Below are 27751 nucleotides of genomic sequence, written 5' to 3'. Positions count from 1 at the left end.
ATTCTGAAATGCTTTGAAGGTTCATGTGAATGCCAAGCAGACCAGAGAGCTCTCCAAAAGCAGGACACAGACTATGGTGTAGGGCAGCGTTTCCCAATTCCGGTCCTAAGGCCTCCCTGCTCTGCATGTTTTAGATGTGCCTCTATTCCAGAGCAGCTGATTCAAATGATTGCATGACCATCAAGTGCTGCAGAAACCTGTTGATAACCCATATATTCAATCCAGGTGTGTAGCAGAAGGGAAACACCTAAACCATGCAGGGCAGGGAGGCCTGAGGACTGGAATTGGGAAACGCCGGTGTAGGGCATTCTGGGTAAATACGACCAAAATAAATACAAGTGTATAGCGCTAGTTGGAGAAATGGCTTTTGTCTTTTAACAAAATCAAAAGAGAAATCCTGCAATCACTAAAATTTGACGCCACTCCGTTTTTGTTTATATTTTGTGGAAAAGGAAGCTGTGCTCATTTATTCTTCTGAGATCTTTCTATCATTTCCTTTAGTGGTTCTTGGTGCACCGCCGCCACAGGCGAGGCGGTGGATAGGTTTATCAATGTGTCTGGTTGACTTGACACAGTGCAGTGTGAAAGCAAACTCCACCAGCTGAAAATGTAACATATGTCGCCATTTTGGTCCCCAATCAAACCGAGTCTACCAGACACCCTCAAGTACAGGATATTTGAAGATTTCTGAAGTCAAACAGCAGTTCGTAGAAACCTATCTAACATGCTGTGATATCTTTCAAGGCTAAACGTGAATTTGAATTTCCAAACTCTGGTGTGTCACAATAGTCTGACCTGATAGAGTAAGGTCTACACCACCTTAGCCTCTCACTGCAACACTGAGTCCCATTGCTGTCATGACCAGAGAGCTGAGCAGCGACCCACAATGAGACAAGATTGCTTGGAGAGAAATCAATACAGCTAAGGAATGAGAGTCAGAAGGCATTGATAGCAGCGCCAGGTCCTTATCGGTGTCCAGGCTGCCCTAGCAGGCCACAGTCGAGTGGAAAGTTATCCAGAAATCTGGACAGAGGCAAGAATACCCAGCGACTGAAAAACACCCCTGGAGTCATTACGCTGCTATCACCCTATCAAACACCATGTCGCTCGCATGCTGTAATCCATCTTCTCCAAAACAATTCATTTGTCCTCTCCCCTTCTTCTTCTGTGACAGAAAGGAACTAAGGCTCCACAGGCTGCGGGGAAGATCCACACGGACTTCGAGAGGGGCTTCATTATGGCAGAAGTAATGAAATTCCAGGATTTTAAAGAAGAAGGCAGTGAGAGCGCTGTCAAGGTGAGCAGTTAGTGTGCCGGAGGAGATGAGGGGAAAGTCTCCTGTGATCAGTGGAGCTGACAGTCGCCACGCAACTCCGACTGAAAACTCCTCTTCACCTTTACTCGGGGGAAGAAATTACTGCACACACTCAGGCACCACCAGTGACAAGCCAGCTGATTCTGGGTCTAAACACTGCCATTGTGCTCCAGCTGTGCATATCTTTATCACAATGTGTTCTAACTGGCTGATGGCAGCTCTTGCTTTTGACTTGGCACAGATGCTCAGAGGAAGCACTTCTTCAGCTCGCCAGGCGTTTATCAGATCTGTACGGTGTGCTGTTAGAGCTCTCCCGCGCCAAGTCCCCAACTGTAGGCATGTGACAGTGATATAAAGTGGCAAGTTCAATAAAGTGTAAAATTCCTCAAATAAGGACTGCTTCATGGATGGGTAGCGCAGAATATGACTTGCATGTCTTAGTTATGTCTATCTGCCTTTGTTTTGACCTTTTAGCTGTTTGTGTGCAGCCTCATGTTAAATGCAATAAGATACAGTGCATTACTAAATTTTCACACCTACTGAATTATTACATTTTTTTTGTCACATTTCAACCACAATAACCAACAAAATAAACTGGGATTTCATTTGATAGACCAGTGCATACTTGTGGTGTGGAAGGACGTTGCATCTGGTAATTGTTTTTTTTATTAAAATCTGGTGTCTCTCACAGCACTAAGCAAAATTCAATGCGACCACCTGAAAATCAGCTTTTAAGTCTCAAACTCTCAATTAGATTTAGGTCTGGGTTTTAACTAGACCATTCTAACGCTTGAATTTGCTTTGAGCTGAATCATTCTACCATGTTTCGCCATGAGAATAATGTGCAGAGTCGAGGTGTAGGGTTCGTTTTCAAATGTAAACGCATTAAGCGGTTCAGTTTCAGTTTCATCTGGCCAGATTTCTGTAATGTTTTCTATGGTTTGGGCCAAACTTCAGATGTTTAGACAGGTTTGCAGTGATGCCAAGCTGGGAATTATAAACTAACACTGCTTTAAACTTGTCCACAACTTTATTCTTGACCTGTCTGCTGTGACCTTTTTGATTTATTTATTTCAAACATGTTTTTAAAAACAAAAAAACAAGCAATCAGAGGACAGAGAAAACATGTGCATACATAACCAAGAATAAAATTATGTTTGATCTGTATTCTTCTCTAACAAACTGCTGAGGCCATCGTAGATAATCGGGATTTAAATGTAGCTTAAATGTCTTTATTTATTAATCCGGTGAAGGCAGTTGGTTGCCCTGGATTTTCTTAAGGAGTAAAGAAAATCGAGATTAAATACAAAAACAGGAAATTAAATACACGTTTTATTCCTTTATTGGGTATAAACATTAAAAATCCTCTTTTCTTCCACTGATACATAAAATCCTGGCTAAATACAATGAAGATCCTGGTTGTGATGTAATTAAGTCTCAATAGGGTTTGTAATCATTTTACAAGACATGGGATTTTTTAAATTAAATTCAATTTCTTCAAAACAAAATTACAAATGTTTCTAATGTTTAGGTTGAGCATGAATTTCTAATCTGCAAGCTGAAAGTATAGAATATGAAATTAACACATTAATGCAGCAGAATGTTTTTTTTTCTGATTAAACAAACCTCCGTTAAATTGTGGCTTCATTAAATGAAAGCAGAAGTGACTAACTTTGCTCAGCATAAACCTCGCCATCCGCAGCCGTAAGCCATGCTGGCGTGATCTCTTTATCAGCAGCATCGAATCCTTGCGCCCACTTACAGACTCAGCTAATGTAATTATGGTGGCACAAAAGGCCCGTGGAGACCAGTGAGGAAGGGAGCACTAAAAAACATTTTAAACCTCTTTAGTATTCAATCCTCTTTTTTTAAATAATTTTTTTTTTGTATTTAATGCAGTGGCAGTGTATTGTCCACACCCCCAATAAGCTGCTAACTGAGAGTGAATCGTGTTGGTCTCTGGGGGGGTTTCACCATTGTTATCCGGGGTTGAGATCTGAGTGTCAGGTCCTCACTGCTTGCTCTCACTTTAATCCCTTTTTGAGCCTCAGAAGAACATGGAGCGTCTCTGACTGCGGCATTAAGGTCCATGCTATTTAATGCCAGTTGTGGGAATAGGCTGCATGAATAGCGCCAGAGTACGGGGATATCACATTATTAGTAATCATATCTGCTTAAGCCAAGCTTGCCGCTCCAGATGGCTGCTTTCAAGTGCAAATGAACCAGTTAGATGTGTCGGGTTTAATACATACTCAGGAATCACAAATAGCCATTGATTTTTTTTTTCCTGTCTGCCTCTCCATCCTGTGTTTCTGGTGGTATTGAGCTTGGATTAAATGGTCTCCTGAGCCTTTTAAAGGGACATTGATTCCTCTAATTAATTGTGCACCGTGCAGAACCAGAATGGATAAACCTGTCTGTGTTAGCACTTCAAGTCAATTATTTTTGAGTTTGCAGGGAAGGAGAACAAACACTTACAGTACACAAAAGAAATGTTAGAACTTATTTAGTTTCCTTGAGAAGTTTCACATCGCTGTAATCAAAGACTTATTAACATTTTGTGCCTGTGCACATGAAGCTCAAATGGGCAGACGAGAGGATTACTCGCTCAGTGGGAATTCAGGCACCCCCACGCGCAAAACATGCATGCATTTCTGTGTGTGTGATTCAGTGGGGGGGTGTGTTTGCATGTTTGATATACATGAATGACAGTGGCGCTACCCAGGGGTGTGCTTGGGGGCAATGGCCACCCCTACAAATTTTTCCTGCCCACCCAACTGTCCTCTCCCTGGCCAGACAGTCATTTATTTGTTATTTGTTTGATCATTTTTTTAATGCCCATGTACTTTTTTGTTTTCCACTGTGTGTTGATTGTGATTTTTTAAAATGTTTTTTGGTGTGCCTCTTCACCGCTTTAAAAGCTTTCTGGGAGCGCCTATGGCAAACACAGTTTAATACCACAATGCATCATGTATTAGGCTAAATAGTTAATGTAGTTAGTGTAATAGACTTACAGTAGCTGTGCTTGTTGTTATCTTATTTAATCTTTCTTTGAATTTCTTTCAGGCAGCTGGGAAATACAGACAGCAGGGAAGAAACTACACGGTTGAGGATGGAGACATCATTTTTTTCAAATTCAACGCACCAAATGCACCAAAGAAAAAGTGACTTAGGAAGAATATTATTATTGTTTACACAACTGATTTTATGCTTGATTTCCTTTTGGGCCCCGTACATGCAGTGCCACCAGAAAGTATTCACACCCCTTCACTTTTTCCACGTGTCCTTAAACTTATTCTGAAAATGGTGTGTGTAAAGTTTTCTTTTTAAATAAATCTACTCAGAATGCCCTGTTAAGACAAATAAAATACATTGTCAGACATTTTTGTACATTTTCTAAAAATTGTCATATTTAAGCTTAATAGGAAAGTAAGGATTCACACCCTTTGAAGTCACAGTCAAAATGGAGATCTGCATCTAATTTCCACTGATTTTGTTTGAGATGTTTCTTCAACTTGACAAGCCTGTGGTAAAATTCAGTCGACTGAACAGAATTTGAAAAGTAACCCATTTGGTCTGTAAGAGCTCTCACAGATGACAGTGGATATTGGAGCAGAAACCAAGCAAGGCACAAATCTGGAGAAGGAAATGAAGACATTTCATCACCACTGTACATAAAGAAAAATGCTGTTTGAAGATCTGGCTGGCTGAAGAAACTGATAAATGAGGGAACTTTTTTCGACAGCAGTAACTGGGAGACAAATACACAGAGGTTCTTCAAGAAAGCCTTCTCCAGAGAGTCCTGAAGCTCAGACTTTGTCAACAATTCATCTGCCAACACAAGAATCCACCAACGGACACTGCCAAGATAACAAAGGAATGGTTTCAGACCATACTGTGAATGTCCTTGAGTGGCCCAGTCAGAGCTGGACTTAAATCTAAGTGAACGTCTTAGATAAATGATCTAAAAATGGTTTTAAAAATTGATCCAAACATGTCTGAGCTTAAAAGGATCTGCCAATAATAATGATAGATACTCAAAGCAGGTGTACCAAGCTTATAGAGACAGTCCAGTAAAGACTTGAGTCTCACTAAAAATGCTTTGAACAAATACTCAGCAATGGGCAAGAAACACTTGATTATTTTTTACATCTATCTTAATGGCTGATTTTTCCAATATTCATTGGGTAATGTGTGTAGATGTGTGGGGAAAATTAAAACTCTAATCTATTTTAGAACCAAAGCGAAGGGGTGTCAAAACTGTCTGTTGGCACTGAAGTGCCTCTTCTTAAGTTTTGGTTCCCCACGTTGAGAGCCAAAACAGAGGTTCTGTAAACTGTGACAGATTCTCTATTTAAGATCAGCATCAGGGATCCCCCAGCCCCCTCCAAATTGTAGCAGCATTTTAAGGAGCATATTACTCTCCAGATACTTCATTAATCTCCATCACGGGTGCCAGCTCTGACACAGCTGACAGTGGAGACAATACCACCTGCTCTGCTCCCCCTCCTGCAGATAATGCATGTTTTACAGTAGGCCAGATGTCTACACTCAATAAAACATTTGACAAAAACCAGCCTGTGTGTGTTTAGGGATGTCTGTATTGAGCGGAGAGCTGCATGGGGATGGCGATAGCGGTCCTGCCGACCACTGATTAGAGAATTAAAAGACACAGCTGACATTGACTGTAGTGTAGAGGGGACAATTATAATTAAGTCTGTTAAGTGATGCTGATTTTGGAAGGGCACATGGAGGATGCAGGTGCTTTTTGCCAAAAGGAAGTGGTCATTTTGAATTAGTATTTCCAAACAGATTGAACTAACCTTTCACTGAATGTGTGCACTCTATCTTTTCCCTGAAACCAGAGCTGGCCCAAAGGATAAGAAAACTAAGTCACTCATAGTTTGAGCTCCAAGGCCAGCAGGGCATAATTTTTTGGGCGGAGTTTTGTGGCAGCTTTCCAAAAAACCATTTAAGGCTGTTTTGAAACTTCAAGGGGATCACATATCTTACAATACAAAAAAAAAAAATGCATCCTGCACATAATTGTTTGTAAGTGAGGTAGAACCCAGTTGTAATGCTATTCCCAATAAAGTAAAACCAAAAAACACATTGTGAAATGTGCCTTAAGAATATTTTAAGAGGTTTTTTATCCTCAAGACTTTACACATATAGCATCAAATTTAGAAAACTAAAAATGGAAAACATAAAATTTGAAGAAAAATTAAAATAAAATCATATATCTTTATAGGTTCATGCAGCTAACTTGAACTAGCTAACTGACTAACTAACTCTATTGCTGTGTGGTATCTGAATATCTGTGAGTTTTACAGGATCAACTTTTTATACCAAGCATGCTTCCACATGGTAGAGATTTTTCTTTCCCACTGAAACCTCCAGTCTGTGTACTACACCGCAAATAATGGCAACAACAACCATAAAAACACTTGAAGAAATATGTTGCACTATTTTTCTTCAACTGGCTGTACTGTAAAATTGATTGTATATGTATTGCTCAATATTTAAAATTAAAACACAAAGTATTCATACCCCTGCCAGATTAAGGCTTTCAAATAATCTTAATGCAAATGTAATATTAGCCTTTTGGCGTGACAAACAGTCTTTACTTGAATGTGATGGGAAATCTTTAAGGGGAGCTAAAGGCTACAGTGACGGCTCAGAGGCCTTTCTCCCTCAAAGATTTGAATTTAATCACCCAAGAAGAATCACCAAAACATCAGTGAAAACGTTCCAAAAATCTGGTCAGCTTCTATACAGGGATCTGATTGGTGTAATGACAATCAATCTTTTTTTTTTTTTTGCTTTTTTTTGTCATTTAATTTCAATTTTCATTTTGTTTATTGAAATAAAAAAAAAGCTTTCTTTTTTTTTTTTTTTGGTTTTATCTTTTGGGAAAAGCCTTTGTTGAATTGCAATAAATCTATATTAATATCTCCCCGGAATTTAAATGAATATTCAGGAATCAACATGTTTTGTAAAACGATTTAAACTGGATATTAGATGCTTGTAGAAATTCATAAAGTATACTCAACACAGCAGAAGCTTTGATGTTGCTGTTTCTTTTTGACTTGAAGTTCAGTTTATTTATTTGATCTACTCTCTGTGTGGAAAAATACCACAACTTCGCTGGACTTCGCCTTGTAGACTTGTTTGGACTGTGATTGGCTGGTCTGCCTGTCAATCATGATCAACGACAACCTATCAGAGCCTTAATGTTTTGGAACTTTCTGGAGTGTGGCAGAACAGGTGTTTTTTTAAAGACCAATTAAGTAAAATCAAGGTTCAGAAAATTTCTTACAAAACTAAATTGTTCAAAACACTTTACTAGAACTGCTAAGAGTCACAAACAAACCCTTGCATGCATAAATTGTCATTTCTTTTAGCTGTGGCTTCATAAAAAGAATTCATCAGTGATTCTTGTTTTTGAATTTGTAATTGTGCTTCGTTAATGTTGTTGTGCTTTGCACCTCAGGGCCACCGTATTCTTGACCTTTGACCTAACCTAAGAATTCATCAGTGATTCTTCTTGACCTTTGACCTAACCTGGGAAGCAGATCTGAACCATTGAACACAACACTTGAGTCCCTCTTCATTCCGGGATGAGGTTTTTCATGGGTTTACAGTTCTTCTCCTGAACTATGTGGTTATGCAGCGGCTTATGCAGCAATTTCCCCTCCCTTCTGTTGTACCACCATGATACAGCGAACTGCTTTGATTTATTGTGAACTATGTGGTTCTGGAAGAGAATGCATATTAACAAAACAAAACGAAGCACTAATTCACAGAGCATTTTCTTGCAAAAAAAAAAATTCACATTTCAGAACACTCGATATAGCATGAAAATAGATGTCTGCACAATCCGGCAGTGCAGCCAGAAAACGATTCCTGTTGTCTGAAGTAGTGTTTTTCTCGCCCCTATACTTTGTGTGTAAGTGTTTGTGAAGCATTTATGCTGATGGAATTGCGCCGCTGCAGCCCGAGCTACTTCGGAGTAAGATTGTGTTCTCGGCGGGAGTCCGGACAAAAGAGCTGTAGATCAGCAGTGCTTTGCTGAATATCTCGTAAGCATTAAGAGTGTAGCAAAAGAAAATGGCCATTTGATGGGGACGAAAAGATTGAATAAAAATGGTCATTTTGCAGGAAATGTGTTGCATATCCAACTTTTGGATGGGATGTTTTGCGGAGGCAGCAGAAAGCATGGTGTTTGTCATGGAAATAAGGTGGATTACAGTCTTTGAGGTCTGAGATCAGTGGCAAAATATAGGAGGGTGTTCATTGGGCTTATTTTAAAAGCAATGCGGAGGAACATATGTGTATCATAAACCACTGGCCTTATTTTGCTTTGTGTTAACCACTGATTTTAATCACTCAAACTCCACGCAGCACACAAAGGAGGGACCCAACACTTAGAGCCCTCATATATACTCCCTCAACGAGCTTCAGCGGACAGTTTTTTAAGTGAAACCATTCAAATCCTCTGGAGATCACAATGGGGGCTTGAGACAAAAACTGCTCTTGCATTCTTCTTGGGATGGCAGTGGTGTTGGCCAACCTAAACCCCACACAGAAGATTATTCATCTGCTGCAATTTTGAGGCTCAGAAATTGATGAGTTCTTCCCAGTGGTCTGGTTCGAGGAGAATTTTGTTTTTCATAAAGTGCCTATAAATCTCTTCAGTGCGAGTAATAAAGCTATTTAGAATCAAAACATCATGCAAAAAAATCCCTTGTTCAATCCCCAACATGATGTTTCAAGCTTTGATAGCAGCAATTTTCCTGTCACATGAAAGGGAAGATTTAAGGATTCAGAAAAGGATTTTGTGTCCCGTCTGTTGTTGTGACATCATTGTTCTTATATCAAACGAACATTTGAACGCGACACCATTAAGAAAAGAGGCGTGCATGTTGCCATTCGTGGTCATTATCAGGTGGATTTAAAAAATCCGAGCTGCAGGACTCATAAACCAGGAAACGTGACAGAATCTCTGCAAGAAATCTTCTGTCAGTGCCATCAATCAAGTGGTGCCACTCTGGCCCGAAGCAAACCACAGTGGCATCAAACCAAAAAGAGCAAAGAGTGGAAAGCTTGCTTTTAAAACACACACCCAACAAAATAGACCGCGGCCTGCTGTCGTAAATCATGCTGCACTCTCACCAACAGCCTTTGAAGAATAAAAAAAAAAAGGATGTATGAGTTTTAACGAATAAACATGCGGCATTTTTCAGAGCTGTAACTATGCACAGGGGATTGTGTTGGGAAATCTGATGGTTGCAGCAAACACACTGCAGTGTATCATTACAAAGAAGAAATTATCTCTATTTTGGATGACAATAAAAGCCATGCTGTAATTGTTGTTATTGTGTGATTTCCTGCCTGACACTATATGCTGCGCATAGTCAAAATGGCACCATGATGTGACAAAAATAACAGTAAAATGTTCATATAGGACAGCTTATGCAGCAATTTCCCCTCCCTTATGTTGTACCACCATGATACAGCGAACTGCTTTGATTTATTGTTCACGCTGTCAAGAGGATGACACTTTGTTGATGCAGTGCTGAGTGAAAGGAATGACATAAACAGCTGAGCTTCGCAAGGCATCATTAGATTTTACACTGAAGTTTGGTTTCTACTTTTTGCCATTTATTTTCTATGTTTTGTTATCAGTGTTTAACTAAAATCTATTTCTTATTAATATTATTAACTGAGTATTTCTCCAAGTTTAATCAATTAATCTGAAATGTTTTTAAGCTATAATTAGATTGTAATACTTATATTAATTATGAAAAATAACCTAATTAATTACTTAGTTCATAACTTAAGCAGGTGACATCTAACTTACATGGGTGGGGTATTTTTAACTGTTGATTGTGACTCAAGTCATTTTATACCACAGTTATACAATGTCAACACATTTAAAGAAATCGTGTCTGTTTGTTAAATACCAAAAAATGAGTGAGAGATTTTTTTTATTTTAACATACCCTTATAAACTTATCCTATTGCATAAAATATGCATATTAGGCATAATGTGGCCTTTCTAGAGTTCTAACTTCCCATTATTATTTCAGATAAGCCATCTCTGCTATTGTGCTTAAACACAAAATACAGCAGCAACTTCAATATCTGTAACTGTACAACCAAGTGCATAATAATCCAGCCGTTGCGATCCGAGAGGACAAAATCTTTTTCAGCATTAAAGATTATTATTTAAATTATACTTTAAAAAATTATATATTTAAAAGTCGAGATCAGGGTACCTGAAGCGGAGAGCAGGGAACAGCTACAGTATGCTGAAGGCCCTAAACTAATATACTAAATTTTGAAAAAATACATAATTATATTTGTATTACATAAATATAATATGTAATACATATTTATAAATATATATATTCCTTAATTTGTTTAAAACTATTAGAACCATTCATTTTTTATACTTTAAACCTCTGCATAGCATATTTTAATTGTCTGATAATTGCCAATTGTTCATTTAATGACAATGTTTATCTTTTTTATCTCATTCTAAAGCTGTGGTTCAGCAGCAAGAATCATCACCTGGCAACTGAGAGAAAATCTGTCTAATTCCAGCCCTTCCTGCCACATGAGGCCTTGAGCATGCATGGAAAAACCTTTAGGATTGTCAGCACAATTAGAAGCGCTTTACAGATAACAATAATAACAAATATTTACTGTCTAACATGACAAGGTCAAAGTACTTAGTAATGTAACTGGATGATATATAGTGAATATTTATCTTAAAGAAAGATGATTTTTCAGGCTGTTTTTCCACCATGTATCACTTATCCTCAAAGAAACTCTTTATATCTTTGGGAAAGTTAGATCAATTAATTGAAAATAGTAACACAACATAATACATTATTAATTTTTATTCAAAAACAAAAAAATATTAAAGATGAAAAATGTCAATAACTTCGAGAAAAACATAATGTAATTTATTAGTTGTACTCAAACATATTTTCTGTGCTTCATCACATCTTTGAATAAAATTTTAAAACTATTTTGGATCTCGTAGTCCTGACTGATGAACAATTAGGGCCCATTTTTTGTTCTTTGCTGGGTTTTGTCGGATTTTGCTTTCTTCGGATCACAGGTTGAAGCAGCTGACAGGGCCATTTTTATGACTGTTATTGTTTTGTAATTCATGCAAAGGATTTTGCATAAATGATGCAACGAAGATACTACAATAAATAGTGCTCTAATGGAAGTGTAATTTACTCATGACTTTCAACCCAATTATACAGAGCATGTTGCTGAAAACAAAATATGCAATCTCTGACATCCCTAAAAGTCACTGTGTTGTTCTTGAAATTTTAACCCTTCTATTTGTGGAAAAAGCCATTAACAGCCTTTATCAACTGTAGTTGGGTTTTCAGACCACAAACAAAAAGTGTTGTATGTTTTGTGTGTTGCCCTTTTGCATGAAACATTATTATACATTTAACTTATTCTTCTGGGTATTTATGGTTACATTTTGTGATTATATTTTCTCAACATGATAGCCAGTTGAAACTTGACTTCCTTATATGTGTCAACATTTTTTGTGTGATAGTTTTGTGTAATACAAAATCCTTAATGCTGTGCTCTTTAACCAGCATTCTCTGAATGTCCTGTTTGTTTCAGTACATTCAGTCATGTCTGTAGCAAACATTTTATATTCTGTCTCTCTTGGTGTTGTACTAGGTTTGATTTTGCAAAAAGGAAAAAAAGAACCTCAAAAGGATTTAGGTCAGACTTTGACTGGGTCAATTAAACTATTTTTTCTTTCTTTCTTATTTTTAAGGTTGTTGCCCTGCTGAAAGGTGAATCTCACCAGACACAAGTTTTTGTCTTTTTTCTTGAAAAAAGCGGCTTGTAACTTTTTTTCTCATCACGCTGCCACCCTTATGTTTCCATAAACATCATATTTGGAAAGTTCAAGCATACAGTTACTCTGTTGACAGGTCCTAATAACTGACCTGTGGATCTATGCAGTGACTTCAGCAGGCCTCCTGACATACTTCCCTAATTAATGCTCACTTTGCCCAATCTGTCAATTCAGGTGGATTGCCTTGTCTTGGCACAGAATCTCCAGCACAGAAATAACTCTGTTGACTTCAGATTCCTCTCATGAGGTGAATACAAGATCTTTCAATGCATTCTCATTTCTTTTGTTTGCAGCTCCAGCTGGAGACAACACTTATCCAGCTCTGAAGGCAAACATGGTCAAAGTTACACGTCTGTGAAGACCACTGCGTCCATCACCGAGTTGCATTTGTATTGCTTTTAGGATATTTGACTTTTCCCTTTAACTTGGAGGTCTTTGCAGAAATTGTTGATATATTTCCAAGGACTTCTAGAGCAAGGCAGACGTAGCTGCAAGGATTTCTAAAGCTGTTTCCATTGGCCTGTGTTTACCTGACACTTGGATTGACAGCAGAGTGATTGGAAATATCCACCATTCACCACTGTGAGCTCCTGAGTGCACGGAAAGTGCTTTTGTAGTCTGGCTGTAATGGGCCAAGTTTGAATTGAAGGTTGGAAAGAAATAGCCTCACTGCGGTCGCGCACTGTGAGGAACTGACACACCACAAATAATACTCAGAAGTGGGGTCCTGATAGCATCACAGCCATGGAGCAGATACAATAGCATGCAGGCCCTCATTTCAATGCACTTTCACAATGTCGTAATCTGCACAGTCAGATGGAGGGGAAGAAATCAAGTTAAATACAAACTCTAGTTCTGTCTTGTCCGCGTATTTTTCTAAAGATATTGAGAAAAATAACTCCTATATGTAAAAAAAAAAAAAAAAAAAACCATCTAATAAGTTAACATGACTTTTCAAATTATTATGGAAGAATACACATCATAAGTAAATCTTTTTTTTTTTAAACATGGCAATTTCAATCACTGGGGTTACATTGACGGTTTCTTGAGCAAACTTTATTAGGTAACTTTATCTGTGAACAATATTCTCTTTTTTCAGCTAAACGAAACAAACACTTCATCAAAATAAATGGACACAGAAACATTGCATTACCACATTAAAGTACAGTATACAGATTTTAGACTTTGACCAATGAGTAACTGAGTCATTGTGGTGAATCTATTAGTTATTCACCACATCATACACTGAGTAAGTCATTTCAGGTGCATAAAAACATGACATTTGAAACCATATTTTCAATTAGAGAACCTAAAAAAGAAGCGAGAACACCCACCTAGGAACTGCTAATCAAAGATGGTCATAGTATAGAAGAAATGTAGAAACGTGTCTGAAATAGAGCATGCAGGTTTGTGTTCACACAATGTTGAGGAGAAAAAACATCAACACCGATCATAGAGAAGCGATTTCTGCTGCACATCAATCTGGCAGGGGTTATAAGGCAATTTGCAAACAATTCCCAGACAATCTTTTTGCAGTGAGACAGATTATTCACAAGTGGGAAAACATTCAAGACAGAGGGCAGTCTTTCCGGAAACAGATATCCATCCAGGTTCGCTCAGAGGTTGCAGCTATAACAGAGCAATCCCTGGCATGTTTTCGGCTATAACAAGTCAGCAAAAGTCTTAGAGCAAAATGCAAAAGAGTTCAGGGGTTTAAAAATACTTTTGCCATAACACAGCACAATGATTTGATACAGAATAGCTAAAAATGAAAAGTGTGACACACATCACAAGATGTCTTTATACCTGTTCAAAGCCCAAATAAAGTATTATTTAGCCTACCGATGGGAAATCAAACAGTAAGCCTTTTGTTATGGATGAGGTCCTTCTATCAAACATGAGCCAAATCAATATGTGGCCCACATACACACAGTACGCACAGGGTGATAAGTCTAAAAGAGGCAAAAAAGCAGTATTGATAAAATAATAAAGTGCAAACAAAATACTAAGAAGAAACCTATATAATCTGTGACCTGTCTGAAATCTTTCTACAAACTTTTGTTGGGAGAAACATGAAGCTGAACTTCTTTCAGGTTAAAGTAGATTTAGTACAACTAATACCATGTGAGAATTGAAAAAGACTGACTGTTGAAATTTAATTATACAATGTTTTAATAGTTTGCTTTAGAGCAGGGTTGGGCAATCCTGGTCCTCGAGGGCCGGTGTCCTGCAACTCTTAGTTGTCTCCCTGGTCCAACACACTTGAATCCAACAGCTGAATCACCTCCTAAGTTCTCCAGAGTCCTGCTAATAACCTCATTATTTGACTCAGGTGTGTTGAAGTAGAGACACATCTAAAAGTTGCAGGAGACTGGCCCTCGAGGCCCGGAGTTGCCCACCCCTGCTTTAGAGTGTGCACACTAATATAACCAGGTCATTAAACTTTTTTAAATTTCTACCTTTCTCACAAACAGATAAGCTGTTGTTGTTTTTTTTCAGCTAAATTGCACTGGGTAAATTTCACATGTGTCTGGAAAAGGCTTCTAAATATTTTCATTGGTGTAATTGGCATAATTTTAAGAGGGTTTTGAGGAGTATCTAGAGCCTCTGTATGTTAGTAAGGCTCCATAACCAGCACTGCTCCCAACCAACCAGATTAAATTGTTTGTATTTCTGTAGTTGTTCTCTGCACAGGTTCTAGCATTTCTTGCACAAATAAAATATAAAAATATTCACAAGTACGCTTTATCTCAATACACCTGTAAATTTCAGGAAGTAGAGTTCCTATTTTTGTCACAACCTAATAACTTCTATTTTCATTTGGGGTTTTATATTGTTTAAATTTTGTGTCTATGTGTTTTGTTTGTTTGCATGTCAGACGTTGATCAATTTTCTTACTAAGAAAGGATTATTCAGTACAATTGCATTATAATTTTTTCAGCATTATTTTTTGTTTCAATAATGAACAATGTGTGGTAGAAGAACGTATCTAAAAGGTAAACAACGTTACTTCCATCTTCCCTGCCACCTACACTTGAATACTGAACATATGGATCTAACAAAGAATAACTAACAGTAAGCCTGGCCAATGGTAGTTGTTTGAGGAGAATGAACAGCCAATCAGCTTTCGGTAAAGGGGTGGGACTTCCTGTATGTGGCGCAGTCAACAGTGGAGGCCCCACCCTTTGTGTAACCTACCGCCCGTCAATCAAACCAGAAATAAATCAGTCAGTTATTATCTGTTTCTGTGCGTATGCAATCAGTTTAATCAGCTCAACATGCCCAGTACCTTGTGACTATCAAGGCTTTCCGTTTAAAGACAAGTCACGCAATGACTGGTATGTTTGTTTTTGTTATTATTCTTCACCCTACGGAAGCTAGCTAGCTAACTCGGGCTAGCAGTGATGCTCATTTGTGATACAGTTAATCATCGTTGTATACCTGAGCAGTTAAGTAGTTTTTTCAATGATAGTGCTGTCTAATGCCGATTAATGTGTTGGTGTTTTTGCTTGCTTGTTCACCTACACTTTAAGCCGTCTGTGTAATTGCCAGGTATGTATAGCTAACATTAGCAACAGCTGCTGTTTTACAGAGCTAACCTCCAGTTTATTTTCACCTCGTAGCCCCAGAACAGCCGCTGAAACCGGATGAAATGGACGGCGGTCAGGGCAGTTTTATCCAGCAGGATGAAGGCAGGGGCAATCAGGTAAGGTTTCACTCTTGTTTTTTGACCGCTTAGTGCGGTCTTGTCACCCGAGAGATGAGTACTGAAGTTCGGACATTTCAAACTTGGAAGTGAGGGGGGTCTCATACCCTCGTTTGAACCTCTCAGGCAACACTCCTCATGAATCCCGCCTCCTTTATTAATACTGGGAAAGACCGTAAACTCCCCTAAGGCTTAAACCGGTTCTGGATTGGACCCAGGTGCTGCCTGAGGGGCTCAACGTTGCGACAATGAAGTCCATTTCGTTCTGAAGCAATGAGTCACTGTCTGTGTGGCCCTGACTAATGGCCACCCACTTTCTTCCCCTTAAACTGCCCCGTTGTGGGGTAGGACGCTCAGCCATCTCCCCTCGACCTGCTAGCAACGACCTGCACTCAGGTTGAGTCGCCATCGTCAGAGGTGAACAGAGGTGCTGCAGCTGATGTGGTAAGTCAGCACCTCTGCTACATCTGGTTCAGTGTTAGCTGGAGTGAGTCGCTGCTCTTCAGAACTGGTGGTGGGCATTTAGCTAGATAAGCTTTTTCAAAGTAGAGCTGTATATACATATGTGTCCAATCATTGCAATATCACTAAGTGCAAAATCGCAAAAAAAAAATGTGTTTGTTTGCAATGCTAAGTTGATGGCTTACTGTGTAGATACAGACAACAGGAAATAAGGTTTTAGGATCCCTCATCATGACATGATGATAAAAAGAATGAAAAAGATGTAGAAAGTTCTGTCACTGATATTGACAGAATTCAATCATAACATCTCAGAAGAATTTTTTTCTGTTATTAAAAAGCCACATTACAAAGCAACTGCATTTTAGTATCAGTTGTGAGAAATTCTAGCTGTGACTACTTGTCATCGATTGGTTACAAGTATCAAGGTATACCAATGTTTTAAAAGGTTATGATTGCAGATTTTATACTAAAAAACATCTGTTTAAAGTAGGTATGCAAGATGTCTCAAGTTACAGCCATCACTGCAATATTAATGTGCACCAAGTGCTGCTGGGGTTGAAGTGTTGGACTAATTGGTTAGCTTAATTTACTTTTATTTTGGAGCTCTGCATGCCACTAGTATATTTGGCCACCTGGATGTTACATCCAGGTGCTCTTGATGCCTACAGTTGATATAGATTTATTGACCAAGGAAGGCAAAACTTGGGGATTTCCCTCTTTCTTTCTTCTTTTGGATGATGAAGAATAAAGAGAAAGAAATAGAAGATTTGGTTTGATCATAACTGATGTACTCATCACAACATTCCATTATGATATCATAATAAATGTGCCCTGGCACATTTATTATAATGCGCTTGCAAAAGCTGCTCTTTTGCAGGGCATCTGTATTTTTCTCCCAAACAACAGAAAGTCCAGCTGTGAGAACTACTATGGGTAGTTACCATTAACACAGTATACAGAGGTTTTAAAATATTATTACAGTAGAACAGCTAAAGCCTTTTTTGACACAGTCCTGTGGTTTTCAGTCCTTTTGATAAGATCCCACAAAAGGTGTTGCAGTGACTTAGGTTTCTCTGGTTGTTGGGAGTATGGAGTAAAACTTTGTTGCCTGTTCCCCATGTGTTGCTTTACTTCTGTTCAAATGTGTAAAGAATCCTACATTTTCCTCATGTTTACAATGAAGACCCCTGCACCACGCAACGCCCCTACTGCGGTAGCCTATGCTGAAATTTTCAGTTTCTCTTTGGTAAATTATTTACATTTTTATACAAATTGAACTTTCTGACAAACTCATCTAGTTCACCTTCTTTCATTTCCTTGGATTAATCAGTTTTGTCACACGATTGCGACTAGTCGACTGGCCCAGAAAAAAGTCATTGCAGAGAATCGACTAGTCGACTAATACTAAACCCCACTTCATACTAAATCTTTTTTTACGCTTTATTATAACATCACTTTCAGATGTGGACTAGAGGTGCAGCAGCTCTATAAGCAGCTAAAAGTATTATGCAGATTTTGTTTTTACATTCTCTGTTAACTTTTTTTGCTTTTGTGGTTGTTTATTATTTACTAGTTACTGCTGAGATTTTCTTTAGTCCTACAAACACAAATAAGGATTAAACAGCTTGTCATGTTTCTTTACTTTAGAATAGTTAAAATATAGTTTATTTTAAAAGTTTTTAAACATTTATACATATTTAGGTTTGATGATCAGTTTAGAGAAAGCCATCAAGGCTGTTCCTCTTTTCTGGTTCGCTCATGCTACTATTCAAGTTTCAGAACCAATTTCTCACATCTAATAGGAAGGAAATAACACCCTTTAAAGCAGCTGTAAGAACTTTATTGAGCCTGTCTGGACTTCATGTCATTGATGCTTATTGGTATCAAATCTCCAAAACACCCTTTGAAAAGATAGGAAAATTAGGTCTTAATCGTCACAATAAATATACCAAATATTTTAAACTGTTATAAAATCACACCAGAAAAAGTCATAAAAAGAGATAAACAACCTGCTTCACATTTATTTCATTACACATCTGCTTTTCTTAAGTTTTATTGACCAAATATTTATTATAAAACATTTTTACGGCACTAGAAGTTATAGGTTGCCAGTCAGTCTAGATTATTTTCTGTAACAGTTCTTATTCAGATGTAGACCTCTGTTCACTTTAGATTAAATTTACTCTACTAATTAGCATTTTATAGACTCACGTTGACATTATCGTCAACCTTGATAGTGTAGTCAATACAGGCCACTATAAGGAACGTAGGTAGCAGATATTGGCAGCAGCGTTTGACCACTTTGTGTCACAGGAGGTAGTGATGTTTCTTGGGACATCCTTGAAGATTTCCTCCTGTGCTGGCAAACTATAAACCTACACAGTTTTGATTTGTAATCAATTTTGAATGCTACCTCACTTTTCTACCTATTTACCTATCATTTAAATATAAACAAATATTTCCTATAAATAAGTCTTAAATAGGGAGTGTAGTCAAAGATGGTCATAGTTTTAGATCATATTAGAAATTACGTTTCTAATTTTTATTCACAATTTTTAATGTGAATGTTGAATAGATGGCATTGCCAGAGTTTCACGTGGCATGGCCTTGTTAGTGTTTTGCCCAATCAATGTGATTGTTCTTATTTAAGTCTGATCTGTAAGTCCAATACGTCCAGCGTAAGTTTCAGACCAAAGAAGCCTTTTGGATTGGAGGTGAAACATCTTCAGGATGGTCATGTTTTAAAAGAAATCCAGTTGCCTTCGCTTAATGCTCTAAAGATTACCATGTGGCATCATTTGGCATGTCCCTAGCTGTCTTACAGGGAACGTTCCTCCCAACAAAATATTTGCATTTGTTTTGTCGGCTACAAGTCACTTATGGTTTTGTCTGAATGTATTCACCATGTTAGCAGAGTTTCAAACTTCCAGCAGCAGCTCATTGTTCTGGTCAGGGGAGCGGCTGCAGGTATATTCCAGCTTAGTGCTGGAAGAAGTGCAACTATCTAGACAAGTGAGAAGAGTCAAGTTTGTATGTTGTTTGACAGAAATTGGTTTTATTGAATAACACAAAACTGCACACATATTGGGCTAAAACGACACAATATGTGGCAATGCGATCCTCATTGTAATATTACTGTAAAACGTGACCAAGGACAGCTTGGATGCTATTTTTAATAGGCTGTAATATTTTAGATGTTCTGTTTTATGCTTTGTGTGCCAATAATATACACTCACAACACACTTTATTAGGTGCACATTGCTTATTAACACAAATCGTGAATCGGCCAACTACATGGCATCTAGATATGGTGAAGACGTCTTACTGAAGTTAAAACCAGTGATCAGAATAAGGAAGAGAGGGGATTTAAGTGACTTGAATGTGAAAGGGTTTTTATGAATAGCTAAATCTCCAGTTGACAGTGACAGGTCCAAAAGGAGAAAATATACAGTAAGGGTTGTTTTGTTAAATAGAAACTGTCCTGTTGATTTCAGAGGGAAATTGACTGAATGGCTTAACATGAAAGACAGCAGTAGCTCAGTTGTTACAACACAAGTATCAGAATACAGGTCTTAACACACTGCAGTGGCAATTTGTAAAAAAATAAAATGCCTGAGATAAGAGAGTACAAGCGTGATTCATTCTGCCTTAAATCAATGCTTCAGGGTGCTGATGCTGCTGCTGGTGGTGATATATTGGTGTGGGGTAGATTATTTGGGCATACTTCAAGTCCCTTGGAGCTACTTCGGCATTGCGAAAGCACAACGACTTACCAGCTAATTATTGCTGACCATGTCCATGATGTCCTCATCTTCCAATGTCTACTTAGAAGATGATAAATTAAGATAATTTATCACCTTAGAAAGCTCAAACTGGTCCCTTGAACATGATTGGTTTGTTAGTTAGCACCAACTGCCTGAAGCTATTATATCAATATGGACTACAATTTCTGAGGAATATTTTTGCTACCTTGGTGGATTTATGCCATTAAGGACTAAGGCAGTTCTGAAGAAAAAGGAAAAAAAAAACTATTGACATAAAAATTGATAAATTAGCAGATTATGCAACAAATGAAGATCAAAGTCAAACTGATGATGGTCAGCAAAGATTTCTGGCTATTTTGGGGTGTGGTCTTCAAATTTCTGCCGCTGATTTCGCTTTGTTACTTAATGGCATGAGAGAACATTTTGAAAAACTGTACTAACCTTTTAATTTCTTTTCTTTCCTCAGGCATCAGAGCCTTCTTCTCAGCTTACTGGGACTGAGAAATGGGAAGTGCTAACTCCCACAACAGCAGCAAAGGATGATTCTGGAATAATACAGATTCAGAGTCAAGGAATATTAACATCAAATGGACAGTACGTACTTCCCCTCCAAAACTTACAGAGTCAGCCAATCTTTGTGGCGTCTGGCACAGACGCCTCCTCTGCCAATTCAGTGCCTAACATTCAGTACCAAGTGATTCCTCAGATCCAGACAGCAGACGGACAGCTGAGCTTCTCCACTTCCGGTGTGGAGGGACCAACTCTGACTCAGGACGCCACAGGGCAGATTCAGATCTTGCCCGATGGTAGCCAGAGTCTCAATGTGGCATCGTCTGCAAACATCCTTAACAACCAAAACCTCATTTCACAGACTGGCAGCATCCAGCACATCCAAGGGGTGTCATTTGGCGGTTCCACTTTTAACAACCAGGGCCAGGTTGTTACCAACGTGCCTGTGGGTCTGCCCGGGAACATTACTTTTCTTCCTATTAACAGTGTTGACTTGGACTCCCTTGGCCTGTCGGGCGCTCAGACTATAGCAACGGGGGTCACTGCTGATGGCCAGCTGATTATGGCAAACCAACCAGGAGATAACTCGGAGAGTTTGAACAAGACAGATGATCACCTCTCACAGACTCTACCGGGACATAACTCAAATGCAAATACTGAGATATTTGTGCCAACGTCTTCCTCTCAGCTACACGTTCCAGCAAACGAAGCCGGTCTCCATACGCAAGATCCTTCATTACAATCGGTGGCTGCAGAGCAAGCAGACTCCAGTGCTGCTCTCCAAGAAAACTTCCTCCAACAGAATCAGGAGCAGAATGTCCAGGTTTCCTCAGCTCAGCCCCTCATCCAGCTGCAACAGGTGCCCATTCAGACCACCAACGGCCAGATGGTTCAGTCTGTCACTGCAGGAGGACAGAACCTGCAAAATGTCCAGCTCATCAACCCTGGAACCTTCATCATTCAAGCTCAGACAGTCACCCCATCGGGTCAGATACAATGGCAGACCTTTCAGGTACAAGGAGTGCAGAATCTCCAGAACCTCCAGCTGCCAACGTCACCCCCCCAGCAGATAACCCTGGCACCAGTCCAGACCCTGTCTCTGGGCAGCATCGGTGCCGGTCAGATCCCAAACCTGCAGACGGTGACGGTCAACTCAGTGGGCCAACAGGAAGGAGGAGGAGACGCAGCAACCCCAGGAGGTACAGCAGATCTTTGTTTTATATTACTAAACATTGAAATAAAAATCCTCTTCAGTAAAAAAAAAACAAAAAAAACCTTGTCATGGGTCTACCTACAATTAATGCTGCAATAAAATGTTTTTTTTTTTTTTTTAATAAAAATATTATTATTTTTACTATTCAGTTTACCTTTTCAGGGTTGTTTTCTGACTAATAACAGTTTTAATTGTTGACAGATTTTCTCCATTTAAATGAATCTCATTTCTAAAGACAAGTAAAAATGTCACATGGCATCAATGAAAGCTTACATATAAAGATCGCAATAAATAATGACCATAGATGATTTAGTGACTTTGGTCTTCAGGTCCAACACTGTTCAGGAAACTGTCATGCTGTCATTGGGTGTGAGGGCACTTAAATAGAGTAGAACAACAATCCCTGATGTTTTTAATTACACCTGTGCTTCTCATGTGTGACAAAATGTCTGCAGATAAATCTTTGAAACAATGACTCATTTAAATAAACAGTCTCCCATTTTAAATCAGCAAAATATAAGAGGTTGTTTTAGACAAACTTACCTTCGGTTTTTAGTTTCTTTAGAAAGCATATGGTAAATATAGAATGCATCCAAACAAAAACAGAATTTTCATCCCACTTTGTTTATTTTTCTATAGAAACGGCTGTAAAATAATGTAAGATTTAATTTGTGCAGTTCTGTCCATTCATTTCAGTTAAAGAATTCTCAAATGTTGCTTTTTTTGTTGAAGCACCAGGGTAGATGCAGTATAAAAGTAAATCCATCTAATCGTGGATTAATGTTTAAAACACGAATAAGATACTTTAATGTCTCAATTTGTCTTTTGCACACCGATAGATTGCAGTAGAAATCGTTATAAATAATTGTTTTGCATGAAAAAAACGATTTTAAATCAAATTGTGGCCCCAAAAATCAGAATCAAAACCTGAGATAGTAAAAGATTAACACCCCTAGTAGAAACATGCCTTATGGCAGAGGATGTATGATGCTTTGGGTCTGTTTCTCCTCCAAAGGTGCTGGGAGGTATGTTAGAATTCATGACGAAATCAGGAAACTGTAGATGGAAACCGGTCATGATTAAGTCTTTCAACATGGTAACATCACAGAATATTTGAACAAATCAACACATTTCCCAGACCTGAATCTTAGAGAAAAATCGTGGGATTGCCTAAAGAGGAGGCCCAGGGACAAATGGCACTCTTCATGTGTGCTTTTATCTAGGGAAATGTTTGAAGTGCTGATTAATCCTGTTTTAATGGCAGAATAATGTAATTACGCCACTGGCAATTTTTCCGCAATGTACATCAACAGGCACAAGGCTTTGTTTTTATTATGCTGTGAAGCTGGGCATCTAGTTTGGATCAGAAATAACCGTACTAGGGAATATCAACAAAATGACCCATTATTCTAATAAATTAAACGATATAATATTCGTTGTTGCAACAAGATAAAATCTGTTTGCAAGGTCAGATAAACTGAACTATTTTGCCTTCCTCTGATAACACAGAAACACATTTAACATTTCTTGGCGAGAACAGACAAAATGTAGGCGTAAGGTGGCAACATCTAGTTCATTACTTAGTGCACTGCATATAAATGATGAATGGTTAACTATAGGGGTGGGGATGTGGATTTTGTTTTTTGTTTCTTTTGCAATATAGTGTCATTGTGTAAAGTCAGAGTCCCAAAAACACAAATGCTGCTCTTAATAATGAAAATTAGCTACTTTCGTAAACTATTTACATTATAATTGTGCAATTGTACACCAGAAAAGCAATAGTAGTATTGAATCATATTTGCCAAAATACTTCTATGCTCTTATCGAAACACAAAGTGGGGGGGGGGCAGTAAAAATAATCCTAACCACACAGTTTTCTGGGTTTGGAAACATCATCATTGCAAATCTGTCCTATTTCGTTTTTTCTTAAAAGCTATAAGCAACACGATAATTGCCCATGTACAGATGAAGCACGTTGCAGTTCTCCCGCTATACACGTAAACCAGCTATTGGTTATTCAAACTGCCTATTGATTATCATTAAAATACTTTCAGTCAATGAGGTGGAACATTAGCTGCTGCGGCAGTTGTTCACTAACATCCTTCACGCATCCTTTTCAGATATTCGGATAAAGGAAGAGCCGGACTCTGGAGACTGGCTGAGTGCAGATTCCACCCTGAACGCCAACGACCTGTCTCACCTCCCCGGCAGGCTGGGAGAGGAAGAGGATCAGCTCGGTCAGGAGGGCAAGAGGCTGCGCAGAGTAGCGTGTACTTGTCCCAACTGCAAAGAGTCGGGCGGGAGGTAAGAAAACCAGGCCTGCGCTCTCAGCAGTTCTCAGACCCAGGTTGAATTAAAACGTACCTCTTTCTGTGTTTGCCAGAGGGTCCAGCACGGGGAAAAAGAAGCAGCACATCTGCCACATCGTGGGCTGTGGGAAGGTGTACGGGAAAACGTCGCACCTGCGAGCACACCTGCGCTGGCATTCGGGAGAGCGACCTTTCGTCTGCAGCTGGATGTTCTGTGGGAAGAGGTTCACACGCAGCGACGAGCTGCAGAGGCACAGGAGAACACACACAGGTGGTGACCTGCTCTTTTTGGTTCTGCACGGCAGGAAAACATCCATAAAATTTGTAAAATTAGTTAATTTGTGCTCGTAAACTGAGTCACGTAAGAAATTTCAGCTTTTGTCCCGCTGTTGACTAAAATGCTGGGACTGGACACTGGCGAGGAAAATAGCGTTTTTTTTCCATGAGCCTTTTTTTTTATCACTATTTTTCTTTTTTTTCAGATTTAAATTACATGCACACCATACACATCTAACAAGTGACCACAAAGTCCTTTAAAAATAATGCCATCTTCTCCACTGCTTCCTGGTGGAATTTAATCCCATCATTTCCTTCAGCTGTTTGCATTCTCAACTGAACTACAACAGGATATTTATTCATCAAGATTTTGTTTTAGTTGTCGTCTCAAACTGTGTGTTTTGCCTCTGGCAGATTGGCTTTCTGCATATCAAACATTCTTCTTGATGGTGCATGGATCTGACAACAGAGATAAAAAATGTAGCATATATTTTAAAAATCAAAAATAAACTTTTTCACATTCATTGTATAATATATCCTGTTCAATCCAGGTAACAAATGAGGATGAACTGTGTGATGTGGATCCAATCAGATCGAACTCAGCATAAGAACACAAAATATACTGAATTATAAATTAATTTGATAACTCTGCACCAGTACAGCACACTTAAATACAACAACAGCTTCACAACCTTGGTAAACCATGGAAAAACAACACAACTTTAATTTGTTCAGTCAGTGCAATTAACAGTATAACAGCCAGTGTAAAATAAATAATAAAGAAACTGACAAAAACAATATGTTAACTAGCTTGGTCAACCTATTGTTTATGTAAAAAATTAATTGCAACATTCTGTGCATTAGTCCATTTCTAGATTTATTATACAGCATATAAAGCTCTGGAAAAAATTGAGACCACTTAAAATGATCAGTTTCTCTGATTTATCTTATTATAGGTATATATTTTAGTAAAATATTTTTTTTTTATTATATGAACTACTGACAGCATGTCTCCGAAATTCCAAACAAACATTTATTTAGTATTTATTTGCAAAAAATGAGAAATGGTCAAAATAACGATAGCAATGTAGTGCTTTCAGACCTCAAATAATGCAAAGAAAACAAGTTCATATTCTTTCAGAAACAACAATACTGATGTTTTAACTCAGGAAGAGTTCAGAAACCAATATTTGGTGGAACAACCATGACATATTGAGCATCTAACTCTAGTTTCTTTCTGATAGGAGAGAAGAAGTTCGTCTGTCCCGAATGTTCCAAGCGCTTCATGCGGAGCGACCACCTGGCAAAGCACATTAAGACCCATCAGAACAAAAAGGGCGTGAACTCTGGTGGCACCGTGGTGGCCTCCATGGAGTCAGCGGGCTCCTCTGACAGCATCATCACGGCGGGCGGAACCACCCTCATCCTCACCAACATCCAGCAGGGCTCGAACAACGCCCAGGACATACTGGCCAACGCAGAGATCCCCCTCCAGCTCGTCACCACGGTCGCCGCCAGTGAAGTTATGAAGTGATTTCCTCCCATGGACTTCTGCGTCTCTCATACTGTATACTCCAACTTGCATTTTTATTCAAGTTTTGAAGGAAAATTCTAGATTATATATAAATATAAATATATATTTTACCACAAAAATAGTCCATCCCCATCTTTAGTTTCCATAGAGGAAAAACAAGCAAGTGGAGACTAAAAGGTGGAAAAGACATTGCAGTAAATACACAAAGAAATGCCTTATTTTGTACAATATTGTGTAGTTTAAATGCCACTTTGTTTAAATTCACTTATCTGTCAATTATGTATTTCTGGGAAACGTTATCGCTATGTCAAGCAAATATATTCTCACGTTTTGTTGCTATTATATCCGGATAATGTTTCAGTCATTTTTAAAGAGAGGCTCAGACCCAACGGCAGAGCAAATTTTATGCAGCTGAAGTGAATCTATTAAGCCCATGCAAAGATTTCTTTTGTTTTTAATATTTTAATTATTATTATTATGCATTGTTTTTTAGCAGTCAGCCTGCGTCCAAAGTTATTGTTCATCCAGATTACATATATATATAAGAATTTATTCACACCTACAACATTAAGCAGGTGAGAATGGAAAAGCAATCAATTTTTTTACATACTTTTGAACATTGAAAGTGTATTTGTGATATCTAAAATTAAAATAGCTCCATTCTGCATAATTCACATGTTTTTGTACCCTTTTTGGAAAAACAAAAATCTTGGGAAGAAAAGATGTGTTGTAATATTAAAAGAAACAAAGCCATTTACTTTGGAGATATTTGCCAAATTTGACTCCAAACTCAGGGTGACTTGACTGCGTGCTGCAAGTAGAGGAAATCACCCGTATAGTTTCTCAGTCCATATTTCTGTTTAGTTTTTGTCTCACATTTTTCAAACAGCATCCTATGCTGTCATCATGCCATGTGTATGTATTAAATCACTTTTTTATATATATAACAAACTGTTTTGCAAAAGTTTGACCTTTTTTTTTTCATTGGTCCTATCATGATATCAAGAATTGATTATTGAAAGTGGTACTTGTCAGCAGCACTGTTTTCATCACTTTAATCTTGTTATATCCTCTTGGTTTAAAATGTTTTGTTGGAAACTCTCTATTAAGCCCAGCAGTGTCATTTTATTTCAAATGTTTTACATTCCCTGTTTTTTTTTTTCATCTTACACAATGTTTTTATCTCTTGTTTGATCCCAAACTGTAAAATGAAATGCACATGCTCACTCAGTGGTGGTTTTAATGGTGACGTGGGAAAGTTTGGTCTTTTTTCTTTCTGATCTATTCTCCTTTTTTTGGCCATTCAGGCTTCTTTGGGAGTTTTCTCCAACATGCTAAATAAAACCTGCAGCATATTAATGTTCTTTACTAGATACTGAAGGTTGATCTTTATTACACTCTTCTGTAAAAAAAAAAAAAAAAAAAAACTTGTCAGCATATAACATCAATACAGATATTTTCTGTTAACCTGTCAATGCCCTTTCTGCTTTATTTTAACATTCTGACCTTTTTAATATAACTCAGTGCAACCATCTGCTGTGAGTGATTTATTTCATGCTAATTTAACTAAAAGTGACAAAAGTTTTGCCCCTTTTTCTTCCTCAACACTTTCACTGTTTCCTTGTAAGGAAAGGTGTTCGTTTTCCCTGCGCGTCCTACACCCTGGGGTAGCAGTCCAGTAGATGTCACTGCAGCTAAGGGAGCAGGATGAGAGGTATGTTTGACCCCTTGACCGTCCTCTTGTAGCGCTGCCAGGA

The 27751-nt window shown here is 38.3% G+C and overlaps 2 protein-coding genes across 5 annotated transcripts in view; both read left to right on the top strand.

The window, feature by feature from the left end:
* The window catches only part of LOC102229587 (obg-like ATPase 1), a 56063-nt gene extending 48959 nt beyond the window's left edge, over positions 1–7104 (top strand). The window contains exons 10-11 of one of the 2 annotated variants that reach the window (XM_023336950.1): positions 1175–1297; positions 4386–7104. In XM_023336950.1, coding sequence (XP_023192718.1) covers positions 1175–1297; positions 4386–4616 — 354 coding nt within the window. In that variant the 3' untranslated portion in view covers positions 4617–7104. Of the gene's footprint in view, positions 1–1174; positions 1298–4381 lie in introns of both variants that reach the window. The other variant, XM_023336951.1, reaches the window with a different exon arrangement.
* An 8278-nt stretch (positions 7105–15382) lies between these two features.
* sp3 (Sp3 transcription factor) lies at positions 15383–27528 on the top strand. Of its 3 annotated transcripts, none has more exons than XM_005799409.2 (7): positions 15383–15558; positions 15844–15926; positions 16275–16370; positions 20619–21861; positions 23996–24179; positions 24259–24455; positions 25705–27528. In XM_005799409.2, the coding sequence occupies exons 1-7, from the start codon at positions 15552–15554 to the stop codon at positions 25992–25994; spliced, it is 2100 nt and encodes a 699-aa protein (XP_005799466.1). In that variant the 5' UTR covers positions 15383–15551; the 3' UTR covers positions 25995–27528. The 3 variants fall into 3 exon arrangements, with proteins under 3 accessions (XP_005799466.1, XP_023193178.1, XP_023193179.1); XM_023337410.1 differs by having other exon boundaries at positions 15383–15772; XM_023337411.1 differs by lacking the exon at positions 16275–16370.
* Positions 27529–27751: the final 223 nt, after the last annotated feature.

The sequence above is a fragment of the Xiphophorus maculatus genome, chromosome 7, assembly GCF_002775205.1.
Source record: "Xiphophorus maculatus strain JP 163 A chromosome 7, X_maculatus-5.0-male, whole genome shotgun sequence".
NCBI classification, from domain to species: Eukaryota; Metazoa; Chordata; class Actinopteri; order Cyprinodontiformes; family Poeciliidae; genus Xiphophorus; species Xiphophorus maculatus.
Note: the sequence above shows the minus strand (reverse complement) of the source record. Positions and strands in the feature narration are given on the sequence as shown.

What these genes read in the sequence shown, in the direction of transcription:
- sp3 (XM_005799409.2), top strand. An exon ending in GAGGTGCTGCAGCTGATGTG is followed by an intron (nt 16,371 to 20,618) that starts GTAAGTCAGCAC and finishes TTCTTTCCTCAG; the next exon opens with GCATCAGAGCCTTCTTCTCA. An exon ending in GCACAGGAGAACACACACAG is followed by an intron (nt 24,456 to 25,704) that starts GTGGTGACCTGC and finishes TCTTTCTGATAG; the next exon opens with GAGAGAAGAAGTTCGTCTGT.